Raw genomic sequence first — 10,700 nt, forward strand, 5'->3', positions numbered from 1 at the left:
GGTGAGACGTTGCTCTTGTTGAACGTGTTTCGGTTTCATTGTAGTGTAAATATTAATGCATCTCTTTTAACGGCTGAATTGGCTCTAAGTGTAGTCGAGGATCTTCAAGCGCTGAAGCGCTGAGAGGGAAAAGGAAGTTCAGATTATGAAGGTGATTTTCTAGGTGCCTACAGCGTTCGTTCAGGAGGCACCAGAGTGAAAAAGAACATATTAACAAGCAGGAGACGAAAACTTTTAAATAAATAAATACGGTATGTGGTTTTAAAAAGTCAGCAAACCAAACGAACTTTTATTTATTTTAATTTTACATACGAGTGTAGAAATTATACATAATATTCATAATATGTCACAGTAATAAGTTTGTTTATAACTCTGTTGCCATGCGACTTGTTAGCATTTGCACACGTTTTGCATTACAACTTTTACAGAGTACATGTCCGTCCAGAGGATAGCATCCACGACCCTCGGCTTCTGACGATAACAACAAACCACAGTCCTGAAAGAAATACGATAAGGGTGTACTTAGTAAAAATTACTCTTCAAGTGTGGATATGAAACCATACTTCACATTTATAACATCCGAAGTGAAAACTGCGATCTAACGCTACGACACGTACAGTTTCTTCTTCACCGGTTTCTGGCATTATTGGTTCCAAACATACGCAGCAGCGTGGCGCGAATTTTCTGTAAAAATTTTCTCACGTAAAAATATTTTCGTAATACTTGAAGTGTTTCCTAAAAGTAATTTCGGCAGAAATGGGGGTAGTGCACTAAATACAGTGGAATTCTAAGCTGAATGCATTACTTCATTATGTAATACCAACATCATTCTTGAAATTATCGTTTTTAATGCATATAACATGAGTAATTGTTGCTTGAAGTATTCATTAAACTTTAGGCATACTTGTCGAACAGAACATGCCCCTTTTTTCCACATGACTTACATATGAGGTTATGCCGCTTTACGTGACATTCCTTTGTTTTGTGATTCTCTCTTCCGCTTCGTATGCATAAGTTTCCGATACCTATTTGCCTCAAGTTTAATTTTGATTATTATTGAATGTATCCGCGGCCTTCTACTACGATTTATACCTGCGAGTACTTTGTTGACATCATTTATAGCACTTTGTAATTTTGCATTGAGTTCACGGCTATCTATGTACATATGTTGAATGCTTCTAAAGATAGTGTTTTTCCCAAACAATTTTCTTAAATATTCTGCCAGAATGAGCTGTTCGCGGATTGTGTTATCTTGGGTTCTTCTAATGAATTGAGCTAGAAAAATGTCTTTCTTAGAATACACATGCTTTTTTAGTTTTGCTACCAACTCTTCATATTGAGCTCTGCTGGGGTTTTACGAACAATCTATGACACTAATAATGAGTAGACAGATTTTATGAGCAGATCTCATAATGTTTTATTTGCAAATATTCTTTTCATTTCCACACACTTGACTATATATTTAGTTTCCTTATTTTTGTCGAAATTCTCGAATAGCAGTAACATAATATTGTAAGTTGTTGTTGCTGCTTTTGAAGATAGAACTTGCTTTACTTGTTGCAGCAAATTCCGCTGGGTTTTGGCGAAAACTTATAATAACTATTCAAATATTTCTTTGTCCATGAGTTTACCATAATATTTTATTTTCAATAATTTTTTTCCAATTTATGATTCTCAACTCGTCCCCAACTTGTTGAAGCGTAATACATATAAATTGCCCTGTATGAATGAGGTGTAATTTTTGCCAGCTCTTTTCACGTGCTAGCAGTATATCGATTTTCCCATAAATTATCTCTCAGTACACATTTCTAACTAGCCAAGAAGTTTTTTGTAATGACTATCTTCTTTAACAGGAAAAGTACCGTTATGTTTGCTTTTTTTTTGTTAATTGCGTCCCGCTTCGCCTGCGCAAGATCAATTAAATCGTACTATTTTTTAGTAGTGTCAATGTGCTTAGGAATAACTGATTAGTTTCGTTGCGCATGAAGGGTATTTCTGTGTTGCTATTTTGGCAATAAAAATAATATGTGGTGTATTAAATGAAGTTATGCCTCTTTATCTAAAAAAAGTGAATACAATCGTCTGTATTACTTATGTATATATGTAATATGCCAATACGTCAATATGCCTTGGACGTCGGTAAGCAGAAAATTCCCATAAGCGCTAGTGCGAAAAATCTTCGTATGCGGTCTTTCATCAACATAATTAATCGCGATTATATGCCATTTCAAATATGGCATGCGTTTCATTTATTATATGTATCGATCATATTATTATTTGTTCATTATTTAATAACTATTAGTGTTAATGTTTTTAGTTTTAAAATGTGGGACATCATTTTGGAAAACTTACTAAAATTATTGGAGGTTGAATTAGTTTTAAAGGTTTTTTTCGAAGATTTGGGGCTTTATTGTGAAAAAACGGTACAAAATATTTTATTCGAAGTATTGGCCATCGCTAGCTACAACTTTCGCCCATCTTTCGGGCAATTTCCGGATGCCGTTTCTCCAAAATTCTGGCCGCTGCTTGGCTATCCATGACTCAACCCATGTTTTGGTAGCCTCGTACGAGGAGAACCGCTGGTCCGCCAAATCGAGACTCATATGCCGGAACAAATGATAATTGGAGGGAGCTATGTCTGGACTATACGGCGGAAGGGGTAACACTTCCCAGCCAAGCGTTCCAAGGTATTTTTTGACAGGTTGAGCAACATGCGGCCGAGCGTTGTCATGTTGCAAAATAACCTTGTCGTGCCTTTTTACCGTTTCCGGCCGTTTTTCTTTCAATGCCCGGCTTAAACGCATCAATTGCAGTCGGTAACGATCCCCCGTGATTGTTTCGCCCGGTTGGAGCAGCTCAAAATATACGACGCCGACCTGATCCCACCAAATGCAGAGCATGATTTTCTTGCCGTGAATATTCTGCTTGGCCGTCGACGTTGATGCGTGGCCGGGCAAACCCCATGATTTTTTGCGTTTTGGGTTATCGTAGTGGATCCATTTTTCGTCGCCAGTCACCACCCGATGCAAAAAACCCTTCCGATTTTGTCGCTCGATCAGCAATTCGCACGTAAAAAGTCGCCGTTCGACGTCGCGCAGCTTCAACTCGTACGGGACCCAATGTCCTTGCTTTTGGATCATTCCCATCGCTTTTAGACGCTTGCAAACGGTTGATTTATCAACGCCCAATGATTCAGCAAGCTCTTCTTGGGTTTGGCACGAGTCCTCGTTTACCAATTCCCCCAATTCCGCGTCCTCGAACTTTTTGGGCTGGCCAAGACGCTCCTTGTCTTCGGTGTGAAAATCACCACTTTTGAATCGTCGAAACCAGTACTCACATGTTGAAATCGACGGAGTATGGTCTGGGTAGGCCTCCTGCAGCAATTCACGGGCTTGGGCTGTATTTTTTCTCAAATTGAAGCAGAAAAGCAAAGCTTCCCGCAAATTGCGTTTCGACGGCACGAAAGTTGACATACTCGGAGCACGAAAACACTGCGTTGTTTATACTTCAGCGAAATGACAGATACTGATAAACAAAGCCTAGGGATGAGGCTTTGTCATGAATATATATTCAGTATTGCCAACGTGATAAAGTGATAAATAGCGCCATCTGTGTGTCACCTTTAAAACTAATGCAACCACCCATAGATATTTATGTATATATTTCTTTGCCATTCATTTAGATCTTCATCTTCTTCTTAATTGGCGCTATAACCGCTTACGCGATTTTGGCCGAGTTTAACAAAGCGCGCCACTCGTTTCTTTCTCGTGCTAACCGGCGTCAGTTGGACACACCAAGTGAAGCCAAGTCCTTCTCCACCTGATCGTTCCAACGCAGAGGAGGTCTTCCTCTTCCTCTGCTACCACCAGCTGGTACCGCATCGAATACTTTCAAAGCCGGAGCGTTTGTATCCATTCGGACGACATGACCCAGCCAACGTAGCCGCTGGATCTTTATTCGCTGCGCTATGTCTATGTCGTCGTAAAGCTCATACAGCTCATCGTTCCATCGTCTGCGATATTCGCCGCTGCCAACGTGCAAAGGTCCAAAAATCTTGCGCAGAATCTTTCTCTCGAACACTCCAAGCGTCGCTTCATCGGATGTTGTCATCGTCCACGCTTCTGCGCCATACGTTAGGACGGGCATGATGAGAGTCTTGTAGAGTGTTAGTTTTGTTCGTCGAGAGAGGACTTTACTGCTCAATTGCCTACTTAGTCCAAAGTAGCACTTGTTGGTAAGAGAGATTCTACGTTGGATTTCAAGGCTGACATTGTTATCGGTGTTAATGCTGGTTCCTAAATAAACAAAGTCTTTTACAACCCGAAAATTATAACTGCCAACAGTGCCGTGGGTGCCGATACGTGAGGGCGCCGACTGTTTGTTTGAAGACAGGAGATACTTCGTTTTGTCCTCGTTCACCACCAGACCCATTCGCTTTTCCTCTTTATCCAGTTTGGAGAAGGCAGAACTAACAGCGCGGTTGTGAAGGCCGATGATGTCAATATCAGCGACATACGCCAGCAATTGTACGCTTATAAAATATTGTGCCTGAGCGATTAAGTTCTGCGGCTCGTACGATGCTCTCCAACATCAGCTTAAAGAAGTCACACGACAGCGAGTCACCCTGTCTGAAACCTCGTTTGGTATCAAACGGCTTGGAGAGGTCTTTCCCAATTCTGACGGCGCTGCTGGTGTTGAGCAACGTCATCTTACATAGCCGTATTAGTTCTGCGGGGATACCAAATTCAGACATCGCGGCATACAGGTAACTCCTTTCCGTACTGTCGAAAGTAGCTTTGAAGTCGACGAAAAGATGGTGTGTGTCGATTCTCCTTTCATGGGTCTTTTCCAAGATTTGGCGTATTGTGAATATTTGGTCGATGGTAGACTTTCCAGGTCTGAAGCCACACTGATAAGGTCCAATCAGTTGGTTGACGGTGGGCTTCAGCCTTTCACACAATACGCTCGCTAGAACTTTATAGGCGATATTTAGAAGACTAATCCCGCGGTAATTGGCACAAATTGCAGGATCGCCCTTCTTATGGATTGGGCAGAGCACAACTAAATTCCAATCGGCAGGCATGCATTCATTCGACCATATTTTGCATAGGAGCTGATGCATGCACCTTACCAGATCCTCGCCGCCATGTTTGAATAGCTCAGCCGGCAGTCCGTCGGCACCCGCAGCTTTGTTGTTCTTTAGCCGCATTATCGCTATTCTCACCTCGTCATGATCGGGTAGCGGAACGACAATTCCATCGTCAACGATTGGGGTATCGGGATCTTCACATTCTCGGTGACATGCGCAGCTGTCACTGTTTAATAGGTTCGAGAAGTGTTCCCTCCATAAGTTAAGATTGTTCTGTACGTCAGTCACCAGTTCGCCGACTTTGTTCTTACAGGAAAACGCCCCGGTCTTAAAACCTTCTGTAAGCCACCGAGCTTTCTGGTAGAATTTTCGGGCGTTCCTATTGGCCAGCATCTCAAGCTCCTCGCACTAACGTATTTCGGTCTCTCGTTTCTTCTGTCGGATAATACGTCTCTCTCCCTTTTTCAGCTCTCTGTAGCGGTCCCACATGGCTCGCCTTGCGCCCGATCGCAGCGTGGCTTTATAGGCGGCATCCTTTCTTTCTGCGGCAGCATGACATTCCTCGTCGTACCAATTGTTTTTTCGGGCTCGCCGGAATCCGATTTCTTCTTCGGCGGCGGTACGTAGAGAACGAGAAATGTTGCTCCATTGTTCGTGCATGCCGGTTTGTTGGGCAGTGGTCTCTGAGAGCAGGAGTGAGAGTCGAGTGGCGAATCTTCTGGCTGTGTATTGTGATTGCAGTTTTTCTATGTCGAACATTCTATGCGTAGGTAGGGCACGTTTTTTGCTGCGCAGAGGCGTGTGCGCAGTTTGGCTGCAACAAGATAATGATCCGAGTCGATGTTGGGTCCTCGGATCGTACGTACATCTAATACACTAGTAGCGTGTCTTCCATCTATCACAACATGATCGATGTGGTTTCGCGTTTTTCGATCAGGAGACAGCCAGGTGGCTTGGTGAATCTTCTTATGCTGGAATCGGGTGCTACAGACTACCATGTTTCGGGCCCCGGCGAAGTCGATCAGCCGCTGTCCGTTACCGGATGTTTCGTTGTGCAGGCTGAATTTTCCGACTGTGGGACCAAAAATTCCCTCCTGCCCACCCTGGCGTTGAAGTCGCCAGGCACGATTTTTATGTTGTGGTGGGGGCAGCGCTCATAGGAACGTTCCAAGCGCTCATAGAAGGAATCTTTAGTCGCATCGTCCTTCTCTTCCGTTGGGGCGTGGGCGCAAATTAGCGATATGTTGAAAACGGGCTTTGATGCGGATTGTTGCGAGACGCTCGTCCACCGGAGTGAACAACAGTACTTGGCGACGAAGTCTCTCTCCCACAACAAATCCAACACCGAATTTGCGCTCCTTTACATGGCAGCTGTAGTAGACGTCACAAGGTCCTGCGCTTTTCTTGCCTTGTCTCGTCCATCGCATCTCTTGAATGGCAGAGATGTCAGCCTTTACTCTCACGAGGACATCAACCAGCCGGGCAGTGGCACCTTCCCCATTGAGGGGCCGGACATTCCAGGTGCATGCCCTCAAATCATAATCCTTATTTCGTTTGCAGTGGTCGTCATCAGTATAGGGAGGTCTCATCCGAGGCTTTTTTAAGCTTTTCATTGGGAGGGATTTTTAAGTGGCGGGTCCCAAACCCAACACACAACCAGCTATCCTGGAATGTTTCGCCTTCTCACGTTAGCTCACTCCCGAACGGGTGTTCGGAAGCTACCCAGAGGATACGTGGGCTAATCCCGGTCGTTGTGAGCTGCTTGAACCATATGCAGAAGAATCGTCCTGGCCATTCCCAAGTGAATGGCGATCAGTAACTTTCCCCACTTGCGTGGACCTCAACACATGGAACCATCCTCATATCATCATATCATCGACCTAGCCATAGTAGTAACAGGCAAATACCTAGATACCGTGAACGACATAATGAATAATACACTCGCTACAGTGCATCAATGGGCAACTCAGACAGGCTTGGGGGTAAACGCCGATAAACTTTTTATTAGAAGGTACAAGATCCCGAATTTGCACCCCCCCGAAGCTAAACGCCGCAAAACTGGCTGTTAAATACCACGCAAATTACCTTGGAGTAATTTTGGATAGCAAACTATCATGGATGCACCATATAGTGGAGAGGAGACACTAATAACGCACTATATGCATGTAAAAGAATGGTGGGAGTTACATGGGGTCTATCTCCTTCAATAATGTATTGGTGCTACTCAGCTGTAGTAAAGCCAATATTTATGGTGGTCTAGTGTGGTGGACTGCATTGAGAAAAACGACACACAAAACGCCTATGGAAAGTATTCAAAGTCTTGGTGCATTCTGCATTACAGAGGCATTAATGAAATTTCATCTAAAACCGTTCTTAGGACCAGGGAAGCCATAGAAAGACTAGCCACAGACAGACGATTGTACATCTATTGGGTACGCGGACACAAGGGCATTGCCGAAAACTAAATTGTAGATGAGATTGCAAAAAGCGCTGTTTACATACAATTCGAACAAGAAAACGACATATTGAAACCCTTAGATACGGTATACAATGACATCGCTGCGGACATGAAAGCACGGATAGACAGGCAGTGGAATAATTTTTAACACTTTAACACATGTTTAATTTTTTAAAGTTTTCTCCAAAGTTTGCAACATTGAGTTACATGGTTTTTGTTATAACATAAACTATATTTTTGTAGAAAACAAAAATTAAATAAATAGCCAAATCATTGCGACATGTCGCGCTGCTATTATAGTGAACACAGGTGTATGAGCAGGTTAACTGCAAGAAGCCAGAATTTTCATTCCACAGCTAGAATTTCATTTTTGATAATATAAAATATAATATATACCTATAATAATATTAAAAAATAAAGAACCTTAGTACTAAATACATTTTGCCTCTTACTTCTACTTTAAATACATTAAGTATTTGAAATTTAGGAGAAATGCTGTAGGATATTGTGGGAATTTCTGGGTGAGGTCAATGGAGTCTCGATCCCACTCTTGGTATTTATGGTTGTACAGGGTGCGCCATCTTTTATGTCGGGATGAAAACATTGAATAACATTGAAAAAGAAAACAACTGATTTGTATAAGTGAGGTATTTTTATTTGGTTTGGTTATTTACAATTTATTAAAACTATTTTTTGAATACAATATCAATCAAGTGGCCACCTTTATTAGCAATCAAAAACTGCGATTTTTTTTCTGCGTTTGTCATCACCTTGTCAAGCACTTCGGGTTTTATAGTGTCGATTTCGCGTTGTTTCGATGTAAAGCGATTAATGGTTGAAATTGTACTGAAACGTATCGAAAACATGTATGTTGAAGTCGATCGGTTTGTAAATGACAAAGTAATTCAGCGTTTACATACTGACATCAAAGATGGCGCACCCGATTGCGGTTGGGATACTGGACCCTACCGCAATCTACTGGACCTGACAGTGTTTAGACGTCAATAAACGACATTCACCGGGAGACCGTCGCCATCTTCTTACGCTTCCGCCCTGTGAATGCCGTAATCGGAGTCCAACCACCACCTACAGCAGATGAAGAGCTCCAGCTTCCTCGTGAGACACGTGTAACACTGGCACAATTACGTTCTGGATATTGTAGCAGGTTAAACTCCTACCTATCCAGAATCGACCCCGACGTATCAAACATATGTCCGGCATGTGAAGGCACCCCGCACGACACTAACCACCTTTTCACATGCCCCTTAAAACCGACTCATCTAACATCTCCCTCTGGACCCATCCCGTCGAAACAGCATGTTTCCTGGGCCTACCCCTAGATGAGCTAGACGAAGACGATCGGTGATATGCCTGACACTGGCGGGTCTACTATTACTGTTAACAAACAAACAAACAAACAAACAAACAATGGCGCATCCGATAGAACACTTTGACTGCAATGTTCTTATCGGAAATGCAATCGAAAGTAAATTATGTAGGTGGTAACTGGTGAGACGTTGCTCTTGTTGAACGTGTTTCGGTTTCATTGTAGTGTAAATATTAATGCATCTCTTTTAACGGCTGAATTGGCTCTAAGTGTAGTCGAGGATCTTCAAGCGCTGAAGCGCTGAGAGGGAAAAGGAAGTTCAGATTATGAAGGTGATTTTCTAGGTGCCTACAGCGTTCGTTCAGGAGGCACCAGAGTGAAAAAGAACATATTAACAAGCAGGAGACGAAAACTTTTAAATAAATAAATACGGTATGTGGTTTTAAAAAGTCAGCAAACCAAACGAACTTTTATTTATTTTAATTTTACATACGAGTGTAGAAATTATACATAATATTCATAATATGTCACAGTAATAAGTTTGTTTATAACTCTGTTGCCATGCGACTTGTTAGCATTTGCACACGTTTTGCATTACAACTTTTACAGAGTACATGTCCGTCCAGAGGATAGCATCCACGACCCTCGGCTTCTGACGATAACAACAAACCACAGTCCTGAAAGAAATACGATAAGGGTGTACTTAGTAAAAATTACTCTTCAAGTGTGGATATGAAACCATACTTCACATTTATAACATCCGAAGTGAAAACTGCGATCTAACGCTACGACACGTACAGTTTCTTCTTCACCGGTTTCTGGCATTATTGGTTCCAAACATACGCAGCAGCGTGGCGCGAATTTTCTGTAAAAATTTTCTCACGTAAAAATATTTTCGTAATACTTGAAGTGTTTCCTAAAAGTAATTTCGGCAGAAATGGGGGTAGTGCACTAAATACAGTGGAATTCTAAGCTGAATGCATTACTTCATTATGTAATACCAACATCATTCTTGAAATTATCGTTTTTAATGCATATAACATGAGTAATTGTTGCTTGAAGTATTCATTAAACTTTAGGCATACTTGTCGAACAGAACATGCCCCTTTTTTCCACATGACTTACATATGAGGTTATGCCGCTTTACGTGACATTCCTTTGTTTTGTGATTCTCTCTTCCGCTTCGTATGCATAAGTTTCCGATACCTATTTGCCTCAAGTTTAATTTTGATTATTATTGAATGTATCCGCGGCCTTCTACTACGATTTATACCTGCGAGTACTTTGTTGACATCATTTATAGCACTTTGTAATTTTGCATTGAGTTCACGGCTATCTATGTACATATGTTGAATGCTTCTAAAGATAGTGTTTTTCCCAAACAATTTTCTTAAATATTCTGCCAGAATGAGCTGTTCGCGGATTGTGTTATCTTGGGTTCTTCTAATGAATTGAGCTAGAAAAATGTCTTTCTTAGAATACACATGCTTTTTTAGTTTTGCTACCAACTCTTCATATTGAGCTCTGCTGGGTTTTTACGAACAATCTATGACACTAATAATGAGTAGACAGATTTTATGAGCAGATCTCATAATGTTTTATTTGCAAATATTCTTTTCATTTCCACACACTTGACTATATATTTAGTTTCCTTATTTTTGTCGAAATTCTCGAATAGCAGTAACATAATATTGTAAGTTGTTGTTGCTGCTTTTGAAGATAGAACTTGCTTTACTTGTTGCAGCAAATTCCGCTGGGTTTTGGCGAAAACTTATAATAACTATTCAAATATTTCTTTGTCCATGAGTTTACCATAATATTTTATT

At 41.6% G+C, this 10,700-nt stretch overlaps 1 protein-coding gene across 2 annotated transcripts; it reads right to left on the minus strand.

Moving 5' to 3' along the window:
• Positions 1-256: 256 nt before the first annotated feature.
• Positions 257-2,199, minus strand: LOC128869454 (thyroid receptor-interacting protein 6-like). 2 transcript variants are annotated; one of them, XM_054112001.1, is made up of 3 exons: positions 1,632-2,199; positions 564-684; positions 257-496 (listed from the first exon to the last, which is right to left on the minus strand). In XM_054112001.1, the coding sequence occupies exons 2-3, from the start codon at positions 642-644 to the stop codon at positions 365-367; spliced, it is 213 nt and encodes a 70-aa protein (XP_053967976.1). In that variant the 5' UTR covers positions 645-684; positions 1,632-2,199; the 3' UTR covers positions 257-364. The 2 variants fall into 2 exon arrangements, with proteins under 2 accessions (XP_053967976.1, XP_053967977.1); XM_054112002.1 differs by lacking the exon at positions 1,632-2,199 and adding an exon at positions 945-1,333.
• Positions 2,200-10,700: the final 8,501 nt, after the last annotated feature.

The sequence above is a fragment of the Anastrepha ludens genome, chromosome X (genome assembly GCF_028408465.1).
Source record: "Anastrepha ludens isolate Willacy chromosome X, idAnaLude1.1, whole genome shotgun sequence".
Classification (NCBI taxonomy): domain Eukaryota; kingdom Metazoa; phylum Arthropoda; class Insecta; order Diptera; family Tephritidae; genus Anastrepha; species Anastrepha ludens.

Coding starts and splice junctions, on each gene's coding strand:
- LOC128869454 (XM_054112001.1), bottom strand. CDS start 644: ATGCCAGAAACCGGTGAAGAAGAAACTGTACGTGTCGTAGCGTTAGAT. Junction 497..563: donor TCGGATGTTATAAATGTGAA/GTATGGTTTCAT, acceptor TATTTCTTTCAG/GACTGTGGTTTGTTGTTATC.